This window comes from Diadema setosum, chromosome 16, assembly GCF_964275005.1.
Source record: "Diadema setosum chromosome 16, eeDiaSeto1, whole genome shotgun sequence".
Classification (NCBI taxonomy): domain Eukaryota; kingdom Metazoa; phylum Echinodermata; class Echinoidea; order Diadematoida; family Diadematidae; genus Diadema; species Diadema setosum.
Genome location: NC_092700.1, coordinates 35,722,007 through 35,748,374, shown reverse-complemented (window position 1 = coordinate 35,748,374; position 26,368 = coordinate 35,722,007). Strand labels below are relative to the sequence as shown.

General features: G+C 37.4%; 1 protein-coding gene across 1 annotated transcript; it reads right to left on the bottom strand.

Annotated features, from left to right (window-relative positions):
- Positions 1–3,056: 3,056 nt before the first annotated feature.
- LOC140240129 (protein white-like) lies at positions 3,057–24,677 on the bottom strand. Its single transcript, XM_072319939.1, has 17 exons — positions 24,449–24,677; positions 20,690–20,738; positions 19,723–19,918; positions 19,128–19,199; positions 17,861–17,950; positions 16,889–17,055; positions 16,047–16,221; positions 15,255–15,344; positions 14,509–14,537; positions 13,371–13,476; positions 10,417–10,554; positions 9,037–9,129; positions 7,571–7,706; positions 6,954–7,059; positions 5,918–6,018; positions 4,081–4,154; positions 3,057–3,164 (listed from the first exon to the last, which is right to left on the bottom strand). Exons 1-17 carry the CDS (start codon positions 24,675–24,677, stop codon positions 3,057–3,059), a joined length of 1,959 nt encoding a protein of 652 aa, XP_072176040.1.
- Positions 24,678–26,368: the final 1,691 nt, after the last annotated feature.

The following is a 26,368-nucleotide window of genomic DNA, read 5'->3' as shown; positions in this document are numbered from 1 at the left end:
GGTCACAGTTTGGTGTTCATTTTCCTACACGAGTGGTTGCACTTGTGTACATAAGAGAGCTAGATATAGGTTCCTACAAAATGTCGGTTAGTCTACTTACCTATATTCAAACTGTCATATCTTATCTCTCACGTGTATCTCCGAATTACCTTTAAAGATGTAATTTTCCTGATGTCACGCTATTAATTAGACGTTCCACTCACACACAAATTTGTTCCACTCAGATACAAATTTGTCCCTGAAGTAATATCTCCATCCAAACAACGTTCGTCGGGCCAATATTCTTAACAACATTTTGTTTGCTGCGTACAGATATCTATATTTAAAAAAAAAAATCCTGAAAAATGTGCTTATCCGTCTTTTCTGCATGGTGTAAGGTATTAGGTTCAGACAAAAGGAAGAATGAGTCAAAACAGGTGTCATTATTGTTAGTGCACTTCGAGGTTTATTTTTCTATGATAACCCGACTGGAATATTTTGCTGTGCTTTGTATAACAACGCAAATGTAATGCTGATAATCATTAATGTAATGATACAACGAAAATGAGCTGCTAGCCATTCAAGCTTGTCAGTTTCTTGCACAAATCAATAACATACACATAACATCACTGAAGATAAATATAGTCACTAGTACAGTCTCTAAAAGTAACGGTCAAGTTATCATATACATTATACACATAAAACTGACACACAGTGTTCGGATTGTAAACTCACATGAGTTTTTAATTTCTTTCCTGCTTCTCACGAGTCATGTGACACACACGTGACCTGATCCAATTTACATATCTCAGACTTTCTCTTTTACACATTGAAGGAAAATTTTGAGAAAAAAGAAAATACGTGTGTAATACACTTTTTACAATTATTATTGTAATGATACAGACTTTAGCTAGGTAATTGATGTGACATTAGAATATAGATAGATATGATTACTTTATTTTTGTATTCCTTCAAAGTAAGTCAATTTACGGTAAGTTGTGATGGAAACCCTTAAAGCAGAAAATTCATTTCTTTCGAATCTATTGATCTTTATTTGTTGGTGGTGTTATCAGACAAACTGGGCAGCAAAAACATTTGTTGCGTAATCGGGAATAGCATAATATTCACAGAGAAAGTCAGCGCGTTTTTTGTATTCATTTTGATTTGCATACAGTATGATTCACCTACGCAGCAAGACAAACCTCAATTTCGATTGTACTCCGTGCCGACTGAATAAGGGAGTCACGTCCACTTACTTAAAGGACCTCTCCGTTTGGGATGACCCAAAATGAAAAGGAAACAGATTTGTATTCGGTCTTACTTGCTTACTAGCCTGCTTACTGAGCCTCAACAAACAAACAAACAAAATGTAAGAGCCAAAGTGGGCCCCGGGTCGAAAAAAAAAAAAATGTTGAAAAGCGTGGTACTTAACAACACACCTGCACAGAAGGCTGCAGCTTTCTGCAACATAACAGAATGTAGTGATTATGGTTTTGAAAACGCTTAAAAAACACACAGTTGTTGTACTGGGAAGGGACACCTTGGAAGCACTGTAGGGCCTACACTCATAACTGAAATGCCAAATTCGACATTATGTTCGTTCATGGGATACAAACTTAACGTTAATTATATACACTTCTTATTCTTCGTATTCTTTTCCCTCTTCTTTTTTAGTTTCTGTCGCAGGTTCAATGTAGTTTCGTATCCAAAGATTACAATGCAGAAATGGCCATATTGTCACTAAATAAAGATTGGTAACAGGGCCTCTTAATATAAGGCAGTGAAATTTACCTCCATGTTCCAAGTGTCTGCGTGCGTGGAGTATGCGTACATGTGTGTGTGCTGACTTGTGAGGAGCTACCTCACAGTAAGCATAATAAATGCTTTCCTATATTTTCCCTCACATTTTTTCAATATTTCAAACATGAATATGACATTCTCCATAGACTGACTGAAGTGTACCCTGTAACTTTGATTATTACGCAAGGTTTATTCTGTATAGGGCCTACAAAAAATTTTCGTTACTACTTCTGTGTCCTCAAGGTTGAAGTGGAAGAAATATCTCAGACTACTATCTCAATGATCTCCGGTTGGTTCCACCAGGATTGGCTCCAGAATGACATATTTACCTTCTTGTTAAAGTCTCTTCAACGAAAAATTATAAACCCTTAATAAGCGCTTCTGAGAATACCTGTTACCAAAGCAGGTTACTTTCTAAAGAATTTTTCCAGATAGTTACACCCAGTAACTACTACGAGAACGAGACTGTCAACAAACACGCTCAGAACAATTGAAACAGTTATCACTCCTCTATATACCGTGGTTAAAGTTCAGTATTCCGAAGGTTCGTCATTCCATTCCTTAGGTTCGTTAATCCGAAGTAATGTTCGTTATTCCGAAGGTTCGTTTATCTGAAAATGAAATAAAGTTGGTAATTTCAAAGGTCCGTTAATCCTCCACCCCCCCCCCCAAAAAAAAAAGAAAGAAAAGAAATAATAACAAAAAACTGGGGGAAAAGAGAACGGGTTCGTTTTCATTAGTTATTCCGAGGGTACTTCAATTCGAAAACCGAATAAGGTTCGTTAGTTATTGTCAGTACGCACCTCATTTTCTTTTCGGATGAACGACAGTCCAGAATTACAAACTTATTTATCAATTTCGGATCAAAGAAATTTAGGAATAACGAAACTTCGAAATCACGGCACAAAAATGTTGGGATTCTAAAAAAAACCCTGTTTCATTTTCAAATTAACGAACATCTATATAGATCTACATAGATTTTTGTATTTTGGAAAAACGAATTTTCAAAATAACGAATCTTATTTTATCTACGGATTAACGAACCTTCGAAATAATGAACATCATTCTATATACGCCACCCACTCCATCAACAAACAAAAGACTACAAATAGCTTTAACGTTGCCCAAGAATATCTGTCTGTTTCTTCTTCGTCCGCTCTCTCTCCCTCTCTCTCTCTCTCTCTGTTCGGAGGAAAATGTACGGAGAGATATTGTTTGACGTGAGGTATAGATTAAGGTCCAGATATCTACAAGCACTCTGATAAAAGCTTTTGTTCTCAGCCGGACCACTTGTATTTCATCTTCATCTTGAGAATTGTCAGGGTGAGGGCGTTGTAGGCGATGACCTGTCCTGAGATCAAGAGGAAATCCATTGTGTAGTCCGACTGTGGGAGAAAGAAAAATAATCATGGTGTGAGCACATCATAAAAGAGAATAATAATGATAATGACTTGTCTAATAAGTATGAAACTACTTGATATTTTGAATGCTGGCCATCTTTGCAGTGTAGACGATATATTGTTAATACATTAACATGCAACCAAATTTACTAATGTATTGCTTATCTTCTTGTGATTGTAGCCTCACAGTCGAGTCAGTCACTGACTATATTATATTATGAAGTCTTAAAAGCTGAAATTAGATTCAGGCATTCAAACTTAAAATGAAAAAAAAAATTAAATTTTGAAATTTCCAACACGATTCCTTTTACATCACTATATTCCAACACCACACACCAATGCGAAAATCGGTTTGTCTGTGATTTTCTTTCAACATGAGACAGTAAATATACTATGAGCACCATTTATTTCCCTTTCATCCTAGAAACCATGCTCGTCACAACGTATGAAATGACGTATCAAAAGCATGAAATCTCGTCAGCTTGACTCAAAGGTAAAAAGTTGTGCTACTATGCAGGTTCGTGCATTAATATTGATCAAGAAAATCGCAAGAACAGAGCCACGCAAAACGATTTATAAGTTTTTAAGTTTTCGAATCCAAAGAAAATATACGAATGACGAATTACATACGCAGAGTCGAAAGAGGTGATAATGTACACTTGTTGAGGTAGAGAAGTTGCACCTGGACAGCCGATTTGAAATGGTTGGTTTAGAGTGCAACACGATACATGCAATAGCTATTTTTTAATCACCATTCTAGATTTGTTAACGCGAGTTTTTCATCTTGTCTTTCGCTTTGTTTGTTAAGTCTGCTTCATACTTATTCGATTGTTTCTCATATTGAGCTGCTTGTTTTGTGCTATTGGTGGAGATGGAAGTGGGGGGTGGGGGATTTACGTACCACTGAGAAGCCATAGGTCTCCATAACGGCCTGTCCAGTGAGCAGACAAGATTCGGGTTGGGACCACTCACAAGCTGTAGAAAAATCATTCGAAGAAGGGAGAAAAAACTTGCCGAATTAACGAGACAATGATGATTGGGACACTAAAGGACTGTACAGTACTGGTTGAGGTGGGGATTCATGTTTGAACATTCCTAAGAGAGATAATGAGAAACCTCTTATGAAATATGAAAGACCATGTAATATCAAGAAGGATTCAACGTTTGTTTGATGAAAATTGGTTTTCAAATGGCTGAGATATCCTGAAAAATGATAATAATAAAAGGCGACAGGCCACGCCTTTTATTAGGATTTCTTTGTTTCACCTTGTTTTTGGATATCTCAGCCATTTCAAAACCGATTTTCATCAAATAAACTTTTGATACCCCTTAGAATTGCATGCTCTTTGACATCTCATAGAGTGGTTTCTGAATATCTTACAAAACGTTAGAAGCTAAATTCTCACCTCGACCAGAACTGTACACATCCTTTTAGGGGCTGCGGATTTTTTTTTTTTTTTTTTTTTTTTTATGTGCGTGTGTGAGGGGAGGTTGGGTACGTGTGTGTGTGTGTGTGTGTGTGTGTGTGTGGAGGGGGTTGCTGTTCAGGAGACAAAAGTCAATGGACAGAACCTTGAAGAAAGTCATGGGCTCTGTTATGATCTTTTTTATCATTTTTTCAATGTTAATTTTTGAAGACCTAAAAGATGGGGTAGGCTGCACCCATCCCGTTCCGTTACCCCTGTTGGTGATGAAAACCAAACAAAGCAATGTTGCAAGTAATGAACAAAACAATAATGAGTAACTGGTTAGCAACGACAAACAGCCTTATGATGTTAGGAGATGAAAACATGACAAAAGTGATAAAGAAGGCGAACAAGATGAGGAAAAGAAGCTCGAGGAAGATAAGTTTAGGAGTTAAAGAGATGCCTTAGTTTTGGTTGAGATGGGGGGGGGGGTTCGGATTGCAACTTTTGGGAGATGATTACAAACCACTTATGAAATATAAAAGAGTATACCATTCTAATTGGAATTCGAAGTTCGTTTGACGAAAATCGGTTTGATATGACTAAGTGGTTCTAACAACTAAAAGATGGGTCCCACTTTTTATTGGAACTTCTTTGTTTTTGGATTATATCAGCGATTTTATAACCGAGTTTCGTCAGTCGAACTTCTTCTTAGAATTGTATGCTTTTTAATGTTTTGTAAGTGGTTTCTAATTATCTCACAAAAAAAAAAAGTTGTAAACATGAAGCCCCATCTCAACCAAAACTATACGATCCCTTTAAACATTCCATCTGGTTGCTAAATTGTAACTTCACATTAATGTGTGTTGATCGGTACATTCTCGTTGAAAACAATGTTTTGATCTACCATAGTGCATAATCGAAATGCTGCAGTTCCCCACCTCTATCAGTTTAAAATCAAAGTATTTTGCTACAATTTCTAATCGAATTATTGCACACTATACAAACACTATGAAAAGGTGTTGGTGAATAGGTCATTCTATGGAATACATACAACATGAAATTATCTTTCCCATTCCATTCCTCTAAATCACACGACTGTTTATTTCTCTTTTTTCCTCTCTTGCTACATCTGTATATATTTCATTTGACGTCGGTTTGTCAACTATTTATATCCATAAAGCTTGTCTAGCCTGCTAGATTGGTATTTCATATCTTTCCAAATCTGCGTTGTAATATCGGATCTTCAGATATATCCCATTCAGTTTCATACTTCAGTTTCATTCCGTATACGACCAACAACTTGATGACGTCACAATATAGTGTACCTACCTATGCTCTTCACGTGTACCCATTGGTTGATGTTGAGGAGTTCGTAGGACCAGGGCACCCAATCAATGTAGAGGATGGGAAGGAGGTAGGTGGCAATCGATCTTTTATCAACAATGAAAAGAGTAAAACATTCAAAATAAAAACATTATATTGACGATTTTATGAGATAGCATCTTCTTCTGCGTCGTCGGTGTCTTCTTCTTCTCTACTACTTCTTTTTCTTCGTGATTATCTTTGTCTTTCCATTCTCTTCTTTTTATTCTACTTCTTCTTTAAAATCATCTTCGGGTTTTTTTTTTTTCGTTGCCTTGTTCTTTAACTTTATATCCTTTTTCTTATATTTCGTCGTCCTCCTCCTTCTCTTTTAGGAGCGGACAAAAATGGTGGAAAATAATGGGCATCATAATTACGGCACGGCATCGTGTAGAATAAACCTACGTAATTTCAGGTGCCATGAAGTCTTTTCATCTAAAGTTTGCTCACCAATTTATTAGTCAGAGCTGCCCTGTGCAGTGTTTACAATTCTTGCTATTATTAAATGTTCTTTCCCACACCGAGCTGTGCATAATACATTTATAATCATATTGAATAGGACACGAATATCTCAATTTAGCTACGCAGTGATATGTTCTGTAAGAAATGACATGGACCAAGTAAATCAGTCAACGTAAATGGAGGCCGGGAAATAAAGGTTGACATATTGACTTCTCTAGCTAGCAGACGTGCAATATACTTGCTGTCGGTGTGATTTTTCCTGTCACCAGACCATATGCATGATAAGATCAATAGGAGCAAATGGATGAGTGTCCTAAAATTGTAACCGTCTACACAACAGCACCACACAGACAAAAAAGCATTATGACGTAGTCATTTAGATGAATAAGGAGAAGAGACAGGTCGGTAAAAATAGGTCGGGTTAGTGCGTCACGAGACTCGCTCGGAAAATGTGAATTTTTAACAGGATTTTTTTTTTTTCAAGGAACGAGAGCATGGAGAGAAAATCAACAGCCACTACTGAACCGACATGGTGGCTTACCTCGGGTTGATGTAGAACCCACCAAGAACATTCATGACGAAGATCTGAGGGGCCGTCAGGGTCACGCTACGGCCCGGCTTCTCCCATAGGGCCGACTGCATGGCAACTGAGAAAGGTGAGAGACATCAATCAATATAATTCATTCAGAATCTGCTGATAACATTATATTGGAAGAAAGGTGGAATGAGTACGCTCTTTGCGAAATCACATTTAAAGAAATAATGATACTAATGTGTGTAATAGACTGCAAACTTGCGGGTGTTTTAATGTAATTAACCGCTATCATCATCTTCAAATAACATTACCATTGTCTCAATTATTATCAACATTACAAATATTTCTTATAACAGTAACTTTTTAACTTGTATCAGTAGTAGTGGCAGTTTTAGTATCAGTTGTATTAATTATCGTAATAAATCTGGAGGCCCAGGGACACAGGGACCCAGGGCCCCAGGGTCCCAAGGACCAAAGGACTCAGTAACCCAGGAACCCATGAAACCAGTTAGGGCCTACCCGGAGACCCAGGGACCAAGGGACCCATGAACCCAGGAAGCTAGGAAACCACTAATCCGGACGAGCCGGAACCTAGGGACCAAGACACAGAGGTGATTACTTACCGAACCCGACGTTGACCAAATAGGAGAGGAGGAGAATACCGAGGCAGATGAAGAAGGTGTCAGCACGGGGCTCCAGCCCGCCCACGAAGTAGACCGCCGTCACTGACAGGGTCATCAGCGTGATGCCCAGTGAACACTGACCAGATCATCAGAGGTTACATGAATGATAAAGAGAGTATTAATTGCGTGAGAGATTTCAATTCATTCGAGATTGTCCGAGTCAGATTTAGCTTAGTGACAAATTTCATTTCATTTTATTTCAATCAATATTGTCCATATCATGGATTTTGTTTTGTTCACATGCTTTAAAAAAAGAAAAAAAGGCAATGACATAATTGTCGAATAGCTTCGAATAAAATTGAACAATTCTGTGTTAACATGATCTGCTAATTCGTGCTACTACACAATTATTTTATTCAAGACGTTTTTAACAATTAATATCCCACTCTTACCAACTTATACAGAGCAGAAAATGCTAACGCTTTATTCATTTCCGTTTTTCCTCTTTCAGACAGAATTACTTTACCAAAAGTATGCTTGACTTTTGTTTGTTTGTTTGTTTTTGTCAGTTTTTAATTTCATTGTAATAAGCCAGTTCGGAATTAGTTCATACTAGGCACAATGGCACGAATGACCTTTCTTTTTTTATCAGTCGGTTATGGGCACTTCCCTCGTTTTCAATACGACATAATGCATAAGCTTTACGTAACAATTAATTTGTGAGATTCATCCCGTTCAAACAAAGAATGAACTTGCGTAGACCAGACAACCAGAATGACCTGTCAATTAACACTTGGGAAATCATCACTTCATTATTTTGCATTGACTGTCTTACTTTCTATTGATACTGCCACATATCACTTTTGCTCTCAGGTGGATATGCTGTATGGTAAGCAGCATTTATATAGATTACGTGATTATTAATCATTAAATCACAGATGCTCATCCCAGTGAATTTAAAACACAACATGCCTGTTGGTACAAATGATCTTTGTTCTGCTCATGCGCAAAGTGGAACTGCGAACTGGCTTATTTGCAGCCCAAATGTTACTTCAAGTCGTCTTTGGATCAAATTCCAAATCTTTTATCAAAAATATTTCGTTATTTTGCCTCAAGTTTTCCAAAAATTCATAAAAGTTCCAAAGTTTCCTATTGCATACCTGCCAACATTTCAAGATGAAATATCTTACTCATGGATTGCAAAAATCTTATTTTCTATGCAAACTGAAGTTAAAAATCTTACTTTCGGTCAAATCTTCAGAAAATACACATGAAAGGTATATCTAAATATTTTTTTAAATCTGATTTCTCTAACAGGAAATCTGATTTTGCTATTTTTAACGTAAAAAATCTGACTGAATCTGATAAAATCTTACTAGATGGCAAGTATGCTATTGTCACGACTTGCTTCCTGAATGGGTCTAAGGATACCTGCTAAAGAATGATTTTTATTTGCCTGCCTATACCTGAGCGATAAACGTGGCGAAGTAGTAGGCACTGATGCAATACATGCCATCCAGGTGCTCGCGAATCATCAACGGGAGCTCTCCGGGTAAAACCTGCCACGGAAAACAGGAAAACAAGTCTATTATCCAGGCCTTTGTATAACTGTCAGCATAATATAGAGGAAATCAAACTCTACACTATGATGCCAATAACCCAATAACTCATCAAATTGCAATAAAGCCCTCTTGGTCTGTTGGTTCTCAGCCGACGTATATTTCATCTTTATACACTTATACAGTCTCGCAGGCGTGTCAAAAGAAATCTTGACCGTTTATATGGCATAAGAAGTTTCGCCATTAATGTGTAAGTACTTAAGGCACAAGCTATTATCACACCTTTTTTGTTTTCATGTAATGTAATGCATAGTCAAACCAGTAAGAGAATGTTGCAATGTGCATTCAGTTGTTACAAAGATATCATTTGATTAATCAAATCAAAATTGATATTCGGGTCAGTAGCCTGTATGCAGACAGCATGGCTAAAATCTACGAAACTGGTCTTAAATTCTTCAACTAGCCATAAGAGAAAAGTTCAAAAAGTTGTAATGTTCAAAAAATGTGATGGGATGAGAGAGGGGTGTCATCATTCAATGCTGGCTAAACATTTTTATTTATTTCAGCAAGTACAAATAAATATAGTTGGGTGACCACGTAAACGCAAGAGCGTTAAACGTTTATGGATAGCTTGCGTAACCCAAAACATCTATGAATTAAAGGACAAGTCCACCTTCATATGCATAGCAACAATGGATTGAATGAATGCAGCAATATCAGTAGAACACATCAGTGAAAGTTTGAGTATCTGTGCAGTCACTACTGGACGAGAAGACTTCGACAGTGTATGATGTCACATGCGTAGAACGACATAAGGAAAATTAAGAGAATTTCACAAAATTTTATATTTTGAAAAAAGTGCGCATTTCCTCGATTTGTCACTGACGTATACTATGTTATAAGGGTAAAATTATTCCCCCTGCCTTCTGAAAGAGGCAAGTTAAGTGTGTTTTTTAATCATGCGAGAAAAGTGAAAATATGTTGATTTCTCTTTATATTTTCCTTATATCGTTGTGCACATGTGACATCAAAAGCTGTACATGTAGTAGTCTTCTCATCCAGCGGTTACAGAATAGAAAGTTAAACAATTCACAACTTTTGCATGGACTGTCCGATTTCCTCAAACTCTCACTGACGTGTTCTACCAATATTGCTGCATTCACTCAATCCACATGTCTATGAAGGTGGACGTGTCCTTTTAAAAGACCGACTTGTTAATCCTTGCAACCCTAATTGATGCAATATACAAATGTAATTGGACTCCTGAGGATGAGAGGGTTAACTTACCACGAGCATACGAGCGGCGTTGACGAAGGTGAAGTTGGCGCAGAAGAAATAGAGCAGACCACGAACGGCGGTTATTCGAGTTTGGTCGTAGGTGGCGGTCGGGTTCCAGAATATCAACGCCATTATTAGACACATGAACTGTATGGGACGGGGAGAGAGATAATTACATAAAAGCCTACGGATATCAAGTAAATTATCGCGTATTATTATGATAATCTTTATGAACGCACGGATACCCAGGTAACTTATTACTTATAAATGAAGAACTTTATCAATCATAAAACCATAATACAGTCAAACCTGCCTTAGCGGCCATCTGTCTATAGCGACCACCTGTCTATAGCGGCCACTGAAAAATCCCCCCCCCCCCGAGAGAAAATCCCTATTAAAGACCCTGTGTATAGCGGCCACCTGTCTAACGCGGCCAGCGGCCACAAATTTTGTTTCCCGCGGTAGATTTTAACCTGCCACAAACCCAACGGAGCCGTAGCTGAGCCGATAATTCAGCGTGTTTTTCTGCTTTGTAGCCGTGCGGGCAACGTTCAGTGATCGCCACCGCTGCATCCATCCCTTATTCAGTCATAATAATGCACTAGTGTTAAGCTTTCTTCACGACAATACACATACTAGTGCGCAACAATTTCATATACACCGACATGAAACACACATACATGTACATGTAAGCAATGCACACAAAGTTGGATTACCTGTCTACAGCGACCACCCGTCTATAACGGCCACCTTTTACGTTTCCCTTGGGTGGCCGCTATAGACAGGTTTGACTGCATACATTTTGTAATGCATGTATCAGTGTGTATTACAAAGCATTCGTTGGATTTTGACTTTATTTTGCGCAAATTTCGGTGTATCCAAGGGAAAATGCATTGAAATCATGGTCCTCCCGTCAGATGATGTTCGTTATTCTGAAGGTTCGTAATCCGAAAATGAAATGACGTTCGTTGATCCCAAAATGAAAAGAAGGTGTGTACTAACGAAACTTCGATATTACGAACCTCTTATTCATTTTCGGTTTAACGAACCTTCGGAATAATGAACCTGCGGATTAACGAATCATTGGAATAAGGGACCGTCAGAATAACGAACTGTAACCCTCTCATCTGAAGTCATCTCGACTATAATTTTGTACTATTTAGCATTTTCAAAATCAGACAGAGAGAAAAGAGGGTACATGGACTTTCCTCTCAGCCTCGGACGTGGTTGCTTGAAAATAATTATAATGGCAGACTCCTTAAAGCGCTCATTCTAACTACAAAAAAAAAATGATATTCATGGCGCTAAGGAAACAGAACTGATAGGTGTGTTACGCTTCTACAACATAGTATCATAGCAATATAATGGGACTATCCTGCTTTTAAAGAAGACTTATGATAAATAGATAAAATATCATAGAAGATATAGAACATAAGAACAATAAAAAGTAACAACATTATTATACACATTGTACATACTTGTAGAAAAAAAAATATTGGCAATGATCTTTTTTTAAGGTATGTTTTGAGGGTCTTTTTGAAAGCATCGAAAGCAATACCATAGCATTCATTGTTTCTTCAGCGGTGAAATTCAAGGTTATTTTTTTTTTTTTTTATCTAGGAAGAACAAAACCTCAATAGGCAAAAAAATTAAAGAGTCAACCAAAGAGGTAATACAATAAGGAAAGAAAAATATTACTTCCTTTGCTAAGTCAATGGTTATTACCAAGTAAAGATCACGAGTTGTTGAAGGTCATGTTTGCCGGAAGAAACATGAAATGTCTGTGTCTTTTATTAGAACATTCTATTTCCATCCACATTACTGAGCATGATGCCCTGCATTTGACATGTATCGAAGGAGATAGCAAAACAGTAACAAACGTGACAAAGGGAACTATGTAATTTTGCGTTTATGCGTTTACTTTTTCGTTTCAAGTGTATTTTACTATAGACTCATAAATCACTCAATGATCACATCGATTAGGAAACACTATTGTTGCATGGTATGAGGTAATTCTAATGCTTAGCATTTGTTTATATAAAGAAAAGGCGTGCCTATTTCTGCTTGTGCACGTTGAATTTTCGAGTGACTTACAGCGGCGCCGGATACCCACTTACGATTTTCGCTCATGCTCTGCAGTTCGATTAATTTCATAATGACACCATTTTTTTTTTTTAGTTCCTATACACGTGCTTGAATACATGCATACGGAAATGGTCTGATGTAGCTCAGTGGATAAGACAAATGATTTTCAATCATTGGGTTTGGGGTTCGAGACCCCTGGCAAGCAGTGGCACCGGCCATGCATTTGGGCGCGGTACTTCGTCCTCTATACCAAGTTCTTTGAATGGGACCCAGTCCTGGGTGGTGACACAACATTCGCTTCTGGGACGATTGCTCTGGTCTTATTTTCTCAAAGCATTTAGGATAAGGGTTAGGGTTGTGATTGATAATGATTTTAGGTTTGGTTTGATGTGAGGATTAGGGTTATATTTATGGGTAGAAATTATGTTTGGCTTAGCGTGCATATATTTCATGGGAGCAATTGTCGCAGAAGCAATCTCGTGGAACCGTCCTCGATACGTACGAGTGCTTACTTTTGAGCATTTGACATTATAGCTTCCCCAGTGATTATCCTGGATGACATACATCCCAAAATACTACACTACTAGTACAACTACTACTACTACTACTACTACTACTACTACTACTACTACCACTACTACTACTACTACTACTACTGCTGCTGCTGCTACTACTACTACTACTAGTAATAATAATGATAATAATAATGATAATAATAATAATAATAATAATAATAAATAATAATAATAATAATAATAATAATAATAAAACCGATAATAATGATAGTAATGATGACAATAATAATAATGACAATGATAATGATAAGAGGAAGAAGAAGAAGAAAAAGAAGGAGAACGATAATGATGATAATGACTTACGGCAACAAACAAGGCTCTCGTTTTCAGTAGAGCTGGATTCCTCTGGAAATAGATCAGCCCTCGCCTGATTATTAGCCGCAATTGAGTAAACCATCCCGCCTGGTATCTAAAACAAAATCAAGGACAAGTCTTGGTTGATAAATCGTCTTAATCTGTTTGATAGCATGATGCAAATGCAAGTGAATTAAAAGAAGATAAATCTGAAATAGCAACTGATTGACAAATTGCCCTACATCGACGTAAATAAGCACTGAATTGATCAGTGTTTTAGTAGTAGCCATGAAAGCAAGTGTTGGTTCTAATCCTTATAGCATGCAGCGGGTACTGCTTGCTATAAGGATTAGAACCAACACTTGCTTTCGGGCGAAAGCTCGGTGGTCTAGTGGAGATGACGCCTGTCCGGTGATCAGGAGGTCGTAAGTTCAAATCCTGCTCGAGTATGTACGCCCATGATTTTTTATCATGGCTACTACTAAAACACTGATCAATTCAATGCTTATTTACGTCGATGTAGGGCAATTTGTCAATCAGTTGCAATGAAAACATCTCGACGGAAGAAAATCATGAATTTGAAATCTGAAATAGTATATAATGATAACAGGGAAATAAAAATCATTTTTGAACTTTAGGAAAAGTAGTGGTAACATTGAAAAGCTATACCCTTGAAAATTAAGACTTTATCATTATAACTTGCACCATAAGTCGAAACATCCATGAACTTCAAATGACACGAAATGCAAATCAAAGAGTGCACTGGGAATGAAATTACATAATCTATCACCTTTCTCGCTCGGAATAAAACAACAACAGCAATGCACGATATACCTATTTTATTTGATAATTTTAAAGACATCAAGATTATTATGAAGAGTTTTCCAAATCCTTTAAGAAGAAAGATTCAGAAGGCAGCAGAGAGAGCTCATGGCAAGAAACAGATAAAATGTAATGGAAAGTCAAGTTCGGTGAAGCAAAATGTGCAGTGCATAAGAAGGTAGAGCTTAGCGTTAAAACACCCAATATTATTGAGTAATTAGACAGCATCTTGAAACCCAGCACATCTACTGATCAGTCTTCCTCTTCTGTTGCAACAGAAAAAAAAAACCAACAACATAAGCGTTTGCGTCTGTTAGTTGCTTACCCCATTTCTTGGTCCTCAGAGATGAAATCCTGAAAAACAAGACAGAGAAAAGACAATCCGTAGGAATGAATATTCGTCAGAGATTTTAGGAGTAAAATGTTGGTTTATACGCACGCTCTATACTCTTGCAAATTAAAGTGCCATCGAATCCTTACTCCACACTCTATCTGAATTATTATTATTATTATTATTATTATTATTATTATTATTATCATTATTATTATTATTATTATTATTATTATTATTATTATTATTATTATTATCAATTAGAGAACATAAAATAGACATGAAATAATCTATGATGCAATATCCTAGAATTTCATTACTTTGTGTTTTATAAGTTATACCACATTTGATGAATCCTCGATTCTGAATGGTCAAGGTGCAGTCGTTAGTTTTCGCTATATTACCCGAAAGTCAGCTGGCAGTTTTTGTTGTTGTTGTTGTTGTTGTTTTGTTTTTTTTTAAAGATCCGAGTATGTATATCCTGCGCGTGTATTCATATTTGTGAATTAAAAAATATACTTTATGTAATTTCTCTGACCTGCAGCTCGACAACTTCATTTTCAGGTCTTAATTTGGGTTGCCGTATATAAAACAAATATCGACTGCTTCTTTTCGGGTGACGGTTAAAACTATTTGCCCGAAAAGCATAGCACTGTTGCCCCAAAGCAGTCGATATCATTGCGAGAGGAGTTCTTTACGACGTCATTCAACACTTGATTACCCCCTTTACGTGTGCTCACCTCCACCACTGCATTTTTCTCCAGCTCAATAGCTAGACGGTGCCGCGCCTTCTCGGTGTACGTGGACTTTGTGTATTCATCCGCTATCCGCTGTATGGTAAGATAAGGAAAAACAAAACAACAACGTGATGAATTGAATACGTTACTTCATACTAAATAACGGTGTATATAATGTCTTGTATACCATTAGGCCCTTTGGCTAGGATCATACGAAGAGGTTAGATGATGAGTGTGGCATTCTTTACATTGTCGATAATTAAAGTCACCATATATGAGTTTTGATATTCAAAATAGGCCCATTCTTAGAAAAGACAAGTGTCCGGCAATGCTAGATTATTAATATATTTGACGCTGCAAAAGAATTAATGTCATTGGTCAAAAGTGCACTCCTATAGTCCACAGGCTACAGTTTCGAAGGTTCGTTATTTCGGATTAACGAACCTTCAGAAAAATGAACCTCATTTTAATTTCGGATTAACGAACCTTGGAGATTACGAACCTCATTTCGTTTTAGAATTAACGAGCCCTCAGAATAACGAACCTCATTTCAATTTTTGATGAGCGAACCTCCCGAATAACGAGCCATCGGAATTATGCCACAATATCAATGTCTGGATAAACAAACCCTATCTAATTTTCGGATTAACGAACATCTATAAGTATAGGGACTTTGTGTATTTCCAAATAACTGACCTTCAGAATACCGAACCTCATTTCATATTCAGAATAACAAACCTTCTGAATAACGAATCTTCGTAATAACGAACATCAGCTAGTCTGAATTCTAACTACCTGTATGCGTTCCAGGCAGCCCTTTTCTTGGCCGGGTACGACGGCGAGCAGAGCAATGAAGTAGTCTGCGGGAGAAAACTCGTCCGGACACGGGTAGCCTATCCCAGAGAAGTAAGAGAGAGCATCGGGCTGCGGCCCGAAGTACGAGATGGTGCCATCAGCTAGAAGCAGCAGCCTGGAAGCAAAAAAAAAAAAAAAAAATCAAAAGGACGTTTATGTTCAACGTTGCTGGGTCCTATATTGTGTATCAAAAGGACATTCGGAGAATTACCAAAATATAGAAACTAAAATCATCAAATACGGAATTAAAGCTGCATGAAGTTAAAGTACAAAAAGTAAATATTTTGGAATGTTTTCATATTGCTTGCAGTCAATAGCAAAGTGCTTGGTTGTTGTTATTTTATGTTGCCTCAAAGTAACGCATGTGAGAAACACTTACACACACACACATACAAACAAACCTGTCTTTAGCGGCCACACAAAGGAAGCGAAAAAAGTGACCGTTATAAACAGGTGACCAATATAATAGACAGGGTCTTTGATGTTGCGTTTCTAACATGGGATTTCTTTAGTGGCCATATATTGCAGGTGGTCGCTATAGACAAGTGGTCGCTAAAAGTCAAGTTTGACTGGATTGTATTCATGAACACAAAATAGTCAAACATTTTGGGCAAATTGCTTGATGGATGACTGTTTTCTTCTTTTTTTTTTCCGACTACGATGTTTCAATAAAAAAGAGAGATATTATACTCTCGTCATTTCATATTGGAGTGTTGATATGTTGACCATCATTAGTCAATCCTAGCATTATTTTGTCAGGTCACATTAAGAGAGTCACGTACTGGTCAAACAAGTTGAAGACGTCAGCCGAAGGTTGGTGAATGGTACAGATTATGTTGTATCCCTGGCCCGCTAGATCTCTCAGGTTCTTAACCAGCAGGGCGGCCATGTAGGAGTCCAGTCCCGTGGTTGGCTCGTCCAGAAACAGCAACCTCGGCTCAGCGAACAGCTTCCGGTGAGAAGTGTTTCGACAAGAATATCATCAAATTGTGTAATGACACTAATTAATTCCGACCTATGTGCATAGTAAGCTCTAAAAGTCCACCCATCAGTACCAATACTACCATGATTACTACCAATTTTTTTTCTTTCTCCAATTTGTTCTCATGCTATACAACCTGCTTATTCTTTTACCACTACATACAATTGCTTGCAATTATTGGTTATACATGCTCATAATGATGATAATAATGTCGATGTTTATCACAATATCTAAAAAAAAAAAGAGAATGTGAAAAAGGAGGAGGGAAGGAGACACTGTTGATGAAAGGATAATTCTAAGTCTTCTGTTGTTATTTGATGCGCCTTTTCGTAATGACATCAAAAGAGCAATTACTTTTTCTGTTTATTCTTATGTGCCTGTTTATTTCTCTTTAACTATAAATCTATCTCTCCTCTATATCCCCCTTACTTTGTCTTTCTATCTACCTATCTATCTATCTATCAATCTATCCATTCATATATGTATAGTATATGTCTATACATTATATGTATCTGTCTGTTTATCTTTCTGTTTATCAGTATCAATCTCTCATCCGTCTATCTATCTCTATCTATCTATCTATCTATCTATCTATCTGTCTATCTATCTATCTAACTATCTATCTGTCTATCTATCTATCTATCTATCTCTATCTATCTATCTCTATCTTTTTAACTATTTATCTATCTAGATATCTGTCTATCTATCTATCTCTTCTACTCCAAGTGTTAATAGGACGTAGGAAGATGGAGAGTGTATGAGTCGGTGATACCTTGGTTGCCACGGAAACCCGCTTCCTCTCTCCTCCTGACACGGACTGCTTCCCTCGGATCGTTGTGTCAGCGCATTTCCGTAACGAGAACTAAATATTAAAGGCATAATTTACCATTTGCAGATGAAACAAAAATCCAGCTTTAGTGCTTCAAAATAGTTCTAAAATGTGAGGTAGGGATAGAAACAACCATTGTAAAAATTTAAATCAGTATAAAATAATGTTAAACATTGTAAAATATACAGAATGTGAACAATAGTTATGATAAAATTGTTCCTAGACTAAACCGTCTACAGTTATGGTTTATTGAGAAAAATAGTGATATCTCCTTATATTTCAAGCTTTATTGCAAATTTTTTACATGGTAGAATGTTTTGTGATAAAACTGACCTACACATATGCATCAAATTTGATATCTCGAACATTTTTACAATCGTTGCTCATAATGGTAAACAGTACCTTTAATCCAGTCCAAAACAACCATACATGAGGTATAACATGGTTAGAACAGGTTTACAGTAGAAATAGCTATGTTGATTGGCATATGTCAAACGTGTATCTCGATGAGAAATCAATGTCATCTCATGAATTCACTAAGGTATGTTTAATGATTCATTTTCTTTTTGCTAAATGGAGTAATTATGCACAGATCAAAGTAGACGCAACTTTCTTGACTAGCAAAGAAAATATTGAATTACTGCATTTTAAACTTTGTAAGTAATTGTTGTGTGCATAGTTCATTCAAAGCAGTAACGAAAGTGTCAACATTCCATCACAAGGTCAGTATTTTTATTATATCTTTTAAATGCGAATTATGTCACTTGGTTTGATAGTAATTAAAAGGCTATCTTCACTTTAGATAATGCACACAAGTTGAAGCTCTCAATACGGTGGGAAAAAAGAGTATGGTTTTGAAAAAGTCCGAGTGAAATGTAAAACGAAAATATTTGTGACAAGTAATAGATATTGATGAGTCAAAAACAAAACAATATTTATGAGATATAACTAATTACAACAATGGCAGGTCAATATTCGTATGGTAGAATAGAGTACTTTACCTTGGCATAACTATCAACTATCGTATCGTATTGTGGCATGAGGTTTCCAGCAAGGTTTTCATTGCCCTCATTTTTCACAACACATAGATTCGGGAGTCAGAAACTATGTTTTAACTCAGTAAGCTGTATTAATTTTCTCACTGATCACAGTTGAGGAATCGTGAATGCATCTACTCGTGTGTTCAATCTTTACTTCGACTATAACTCACCTCTTCCAGTATCTCGTTGACTTTGGCTATTTTTGCTTCTTGTGGTAGATGTTTGGACATCGTCAGAGTAGCCTGATGGAATGAATCATGATTATTCAACTCATTGTGCAATTTTAGATACAGTAGAAGCTGTCGCTTCGAGCGACCGGTTAGGCACCATCTCTGAAACAACTACCTAGAATAAAAATAAAAGGACTATATCTTGTTTATCATTTTCAATACTCTCGTATATGATCCGTCTGAATTTACTTCGCGATGCAATGATTGACGAATTGATATCTATAGCATACAGCGCAATCTTCAAAAGAACGAAAACTTAAGCTCTTTGTTTAATGGACAACATTATATTCAAAGTAATTGTTCGGTCAGAATATACAATAATTATGACGTCCATTTATGGTCAGTTCTGTTGTTGCTGTGGTTGTATATGCCGGGTTGTAAGCTTTATATAAAGTACGAAATAATAACTTGACTTCGTATCTTGGCTTATGCGATACAGTTTAACGAAATCTTATTTCTCATCTCATCTGTTCAACTTTCAAATCTGTTACTGCCAGTTAGACATGGTTACCATGGTTACGGTATACATACTTACACAAAATGTGAGATATTCCCGGACAGTCATTTCACCCGGAAGTATATCATGTTGTTGCACGTATCCAATCAGCTTGCTCGTTGATCTCCCGTACTCGTCTATGGGAATGCCGTTCAGATACACGTTACCTTTGACCTCTAGGCCTGCCAGGCCCCGCTGGTTTAGAACGTTTAACAACGTTGTCTTACCAGCTCCGCTGCCAAAATTGATATAGGAGAGAGTGATCATCAAAACAACGATCACGAGATCAAAGGCAACGACAACGACAATGAAGAGGACATCGACAATGGCAATAAATACTGATGCAGATGATAATTGCAATAACAGCCTGGAGCTTGAAGAGACAAAATATGTAGCAATACTTCAGACTTATTGGTTATAGAGATTATATATAGTGGCAAGTTATATTCTCCTAACCCTTTTTCTCAAAGACCATGTTGTAAACAATTTATATCGCCCCATTTCTTCCTTACCGTGCATGCTTACAATGTGATAGTTGTCGTTTGATCTTTATAACAAGGTATTCTTTATCCAGGGTAGCATCTTCAGTGTTGCCATTGCTCTACCAGAGGCCCTACCATTATTATTACCCCAGCGTTGCCAGATAACCATTTATACAGCTGGGTCGAGAGGGACGTGGTGGGTAAGAACATCTTGTCGAAGGACGCAAGCACTGGGCGGGAATCGAACCCGGGTCCTCCGATTGGGAGTCGGGAGTCCTATCCACTATGCCACAGCGCCCTTTATAACGAACGCCTTGTTCAAAAGTGTCATTTTCTCTTTTTTCCCCCATTTAATACAACGTCGACTTTAGTAAAGCATTGGTATCCAACGGTCAAATGCTTATTTCTATCTTTTTCTTTTTTTTTTCTTTTCTTTTCCAGGACATTGCAATATACGTTGTATTCGTTGCCATCAAAACCTGTCGAGATATCAAGGCCAGCTTAGCCTTCTGTCCCAGTCTTACCTGCTTCCCATCAGCGCCGTGAGTGTACCCGGATCAGCAACACCGCTTACTGCGTGCAAAGTATGAAATGGAAAATTATAACGAAGGTTATAGAGACGGTTACAAGGAAGGTAATACATTACATACATACAAACAAACGTACATAGGCACATAGATAAATACATACATACATATCCATATAAATTATCATACATGATTATAATACATTATACACACACATTATTTGATTGATTTGATGTTATTCATGTGAGTGTATCTGGGTGTGTGGGTGTATGTGTGTAACCTTTTTCTTGCTAATGTAGGAACCTGGTTGGCTAAGAAAATTGAAGAGCACAAGATTCGATATAAGATCACAAGTGGTCTCTTTTCCACGTCAAATTTGTGTTATGTCGAAATATAAATTGTTTTCTATATTATGAAAACATGAAAATCTGTCGTTGTCAATCGCAAAACATTATCAGTAATAACAGTCTTTATTCGCATTGTTTAACACATCAAACATGTTACATCAGCAAGCACTGCAGTACGCGCGAACACGCGCACACACATACACAAGCGCAAAGACTTGCACACACACATTTTTTGTGTGCAGTTTAAGCATAATACAGAACTTTTGCAGATGCATGGATATGCTGTGTTTAAAAAAAAAGCTTATGGGGTTAAACTCCTCTTTTGACTTTTTCTTCTTTGCCATCTTTAGTTTCATGAAAACATGATTTGTTTTTCTCAAATTACGTAACGAGCGGGTCGCATCGAAACATGACTCAGCGTTCCTGCATATTCCAGTGTCAAGGAATGTACAGGTAGGTGTATAGTCTAGGATCAAGTCTTGCGAGAAAGGAGGCTTGTTGTGTGAATTTCTACCATCGGTATGCACATGATGGTGACATATCGAGAAAAACATGGTAGGCCTACGCGCATGACAAGGCGTTTTCGGAAGATGCTGGTACCGTCATAGACACGTCGGTGGCTGGCGCACTCCACGGCGCACTCTCACGCTACTCGAGCGATTACAATTCGACACACAAACAACAAAGGATACGCAAGCAAGGAGAGCTCTGCAAATGGTCGAGGTCGCTTTAGAACCATTGTGTTAAAGCCAGTCGTGTCGAAATCGGGTCGTGTGAATTTACCGTAGCAGACTTAACTACACATTAAATGTTTTACACTCCTTTAAGAAAATACAATATTCTTACTTCTCTTTTCTTTGACTTTCTTTCATTCATTTTCGCTTTAGGACCATGTACCACCATCATCATCAACCACATAGAAGACGAAACTTCAACGCAAACTCCTATGATGGAGGATATTGTAGTTTCCATTTTAGCTTGTGGGATTCCCACTGAAAATGTGCCTTGAAATTCTTCTTGCCTTGCTTTCTCTAGTAGTTTAGAAGGGTGAAAATTTTATACATAGAATGAAAGCTGCCCGAGAATCTAGTCTTTAATCTTTTTAAGAATCGTTTCTGAAACGCATGCAAGCTGTTGTAGACACTTTTAGACGACGTAATAAAAAAAAAAGAAAGAAATGTGAAGAAAAATTGTCTTCTTGACAATTTTCGGTGTTGTACGCAAGCCTAAAGTTTAAAAGCGTCTATATCAAAGCAATGGTTTTATAATGGTAGATTAAAAAGAACAAATAAAACTTCGTGATCTAGATTGCAACGACCCAACTTTTTGCCAAGGAAATCATGGCCATAGGAACCTACACTGCCAACGGATGGCCTTGTGGTCTCGTTGAAAGCATAACAGTGATACGTCATACTTTTTGCGTTTTGTAGCTTCCAGTAATTTACGTAATACATCTCGAAAACACCTTAACCTTGCATGTGTTTGATAAGTGATGCGAGTGTGTATGAGTATAATAGCTTCACATCGCCTGACCTTTGCCTTAAGATTGATAAGCAATGTCGATAAACCGGCGCCAATCATTCAACAAAGATTAAAATAAACATGTAGATCTAGGTGTAGAATCTTGTATTTCTTTTCCCCATTTTTACAAAATTAATTTTCCTCTAAGCAGAGTGCAATTCGGGAAAATGCTTCACTCCATACTATAAAAACCTGAGGCAATTTTGACTGATACTAAAAATCGGGATGATATCAGTTATTCCAAAGGTTCGTTAATTCTTAATGAAAAAGGGTTTGGTAATCTCAACATTCTTGACATTATTTTCGTTATTCCAAATGTTCGTTAATCCGAAAATGAAATAGGGCTAGTGATTCCGAAAGTTCGTTATTCCGGAACATGTTACAAATTTCCTATACGTAGAGGTTCGCTAATCCGAAAATAAAAAAGGGTTCGTTAATCCAAACATTTTTGGCGTTGTTCCAAAGGTTCGTCATTAATGACAAATTACGATTGTATTCTATTTGGTCAACAAGTATGTATATTGTGTGTATTGTGTGCGTTTATAAACATATCTATGTGTGTGGGTGTGTGAGTTTGTGCGTGTGTGTTCGTGGGCGTGTTTTCATTTAATTTTCATTGCATAACATCCTTCTATTTTGTTTTTAACTACAACACTATATTTTGTCACTATAATTCAAATGAAGTTTATCTAATTTTCGGAATTACAAATGTTATTTCATTTCCGGATTAATGAACCTTCGCAAAAACGGACCTTATGTTGCTTTCAGATTAACTAACCTTGTTTTCATCTACCGGAATAACGAAGCTTGGGAAAAACGAACAGTAACCAAAAATCGCACAGACACTTAAGGCGTCTCCTGTCATTCTATGGATAAGACTGATGGCAAGGGACAGGAACATGATACAAGTTTTGTAGCACATTGGTTGTGCATAAAATGCATGCAAACATACAGACATACACACACACATACATAAAGCTATACATACATACACATACACATACACATGCATAAATACACACGCAGACATACACATACATAAATACACACGCAGACATACACAAAACATGGATACATAATTATACACATTATGTGCTTATATGCATACACAAACATCACAAACATACATCAATATATTATGTACACGTACATGCATACATATACCTTCGCACATAATTATATTCACACATACGTCCTATATAATAGATGACAAGACAGAACTACAGCAATTACTAAACCAGTAAGTCATTAGTTTACCCTTCCTCATCGTGAGCTTAAGTTTCAATAGTACAGGTAGGGCCTATGTATTAGAATAATAGTTTGCATAGATACGGAATCGTAGATATAATAGTTATAGTGCATGTAGTGACATTACGTCAGCAGGTGATATACAAACAGAAAAATTGACTGGCTGCCAACGAGGGAAGAATGAAAATGTGTACAGACCATAGTATGATATAACTTTTGCCTTGTCTATTGTTGCAATTGTTGTAATTTAGATTATCAGTAATCAATCAAATCAATCAATCTTTCCAATCATTTAACACTTCACAGTCCCTTGGGATTTATATTTTCCTTTTTTTCCCTCACCTTTTCATGCACGTGCGTTGGGAACATATAATCTCTTGAGGAATATTAAACTCCCGTGGGGATCGATGCCACTTGTGCTATTGTACTGGAAGGCAATATTTGAAGAGTTTTATTGCAAAATGAGCTAAGCGCCATTTCTAAAAATTTCAAAGTAAGTACATTATCAGATAGGGTCGTTTTGCGATAAAACTTCATATTAAGATATTACCCATCAGTCACAGATCTTGAATATTGTTAGACGCAGACAGAGATAGACAGACATGGAAATAGACATGATATAGGACATGACATATCGTACCTCCTTTGAGAATACGCTTCACCTCTGGGGGTCTCTCTCCCTTCAGGCGTCCGATACAGCTCCGGGAGGGGTAGTGGTTCACCTCGATGTTTTCCCACGAAAGAGTCAACTGTAGATTGGGCGGCACGGTAATCGACGAGGCGAAGCGCGGTCGATGATGTCCATTCTTCATGGGTGCGGCCCCGTTGACGAGTGGTACCAAGGGCACTTCCTCTATGCCCCGGTTCATGGTGTATTTTGGCGTCGCAGCCCAACAATGTCCAGAATATCTCTCCTTCCCGAGAAATAATGATGGACAAAATTTTCCTTTAACTTAATCACACCTTCTATGCCAATCCAACATGGATCATTGGACCGCCGATACAATGCCGCCGATCAAGTAACGTGGTATGTCTAACTTTGAGCGCTTTTTCAAAATGGCGTCAAATTAGGATGAACTATAAGAGTGATATTCCACCCATAGTAGAGTTCAAACAAAGGTGTTGCCGCTCAAAGAATAAAAAGGTAGCATGTTGGTGTGTTGGTGAGTTACCCTTCCAAAGTGTCACCACGAATCAAGGTATGGGGTTTGCTCCGTGATGGGGGCAAAATTAGTATGGCGCGAGCTCCTCTTGGAAGTAATCAATGCCAGTCAACGGTGGTGATACTTGGAGAGTGTCTTACGGAATGGGATCGGATGTAAGAATGGTGACCCGTGTCTCGAAAAAGATAGTACCCGCACAATTATCATTTACCTAAAATGAATTACTGTACTCTTGTACATACATATGCGACGATTTATGCTGGTACATGGTTTACACATGTAATAAGAATGCTGGGCATAGATACTCATAAGGAACTTCAAACAAACTGGGCACATAGTCATACGCGTTAAAGGGTTACACGGCACCATTACAGTTCATGACTGCCGTAGTGAATTCCGAGAGTGTATTATGGGAGTCAAATCAGACACACAAAATTGTTGGAATTCCATCAAACTCGGACCTAGAATGGGAAAGTTATATAATTTCGGAGATTCCCATATATTCACAAATTAGTGATATGAACCCAACCATGTGCTCATAATTATTGGCAGAAGTAATCTTAACGCATCTCAAGTCTTTTTTTTTAATGAACAGTCATGTCTTCACTATATACCTATAAAATCTACTTATAGTAGTCTTATTATAACTACACGTTTACTTTTCGGGGAAGAGAGTTTGCGTTTACTACATCATCGACTAAAATCAGGATTTTGCTATTGAGGTGTGTGGGTGTTTATGTGTGTATGTGTGTGTGTGTGCCAACCAATGAGAAGCGTGTGGTGTCATAACATCATTGCTTTTTCCAAACTTCCTGTACTCGGTGAAAACATATAAGTTTCTCATTCTATGTCGGAGTCTTAATGAAACTTCAACAATTCTGTTGATCCCGTTTTTGCTGTGTTTATTGCGGAAGTGCACATTGCCATTAAAAAGCTCCACAGAGGAGACATACGAGTGATAGAATGTAGCGCACGTGATGATCTTTATATCACAGGAAGTTCTACGAAGTTACAAAATCCCAGAGGCAAAATTTCTGTGAACCTTTGACCTTAGCCATCGCTACTTATGTGGATACAGGAATGATAATGAACGCATAAAATTATCTTCTGACATTTAATTGATATACCTATGATTTGATTCAGTAAGTATGACCAGGGAGGCTACCTCCCTGGTATGACATGAAAGATCAAAAGTGTAAGACATAAAATGGGCCGCGGCCGTGGCGTGCACTAATTTCGCCTGGAAGAGTTCGACAGAGTTGGAAACACCAAAAACAATGACAAAGTCTTGATATAAACTGCGATCACTTTTCGATCGCAGTTTATTTAATTAAATAATCTGTGGGGAGATGTTAGACACAATCACCCGTCCTCATATAGAAGTCATCATTGCCGTA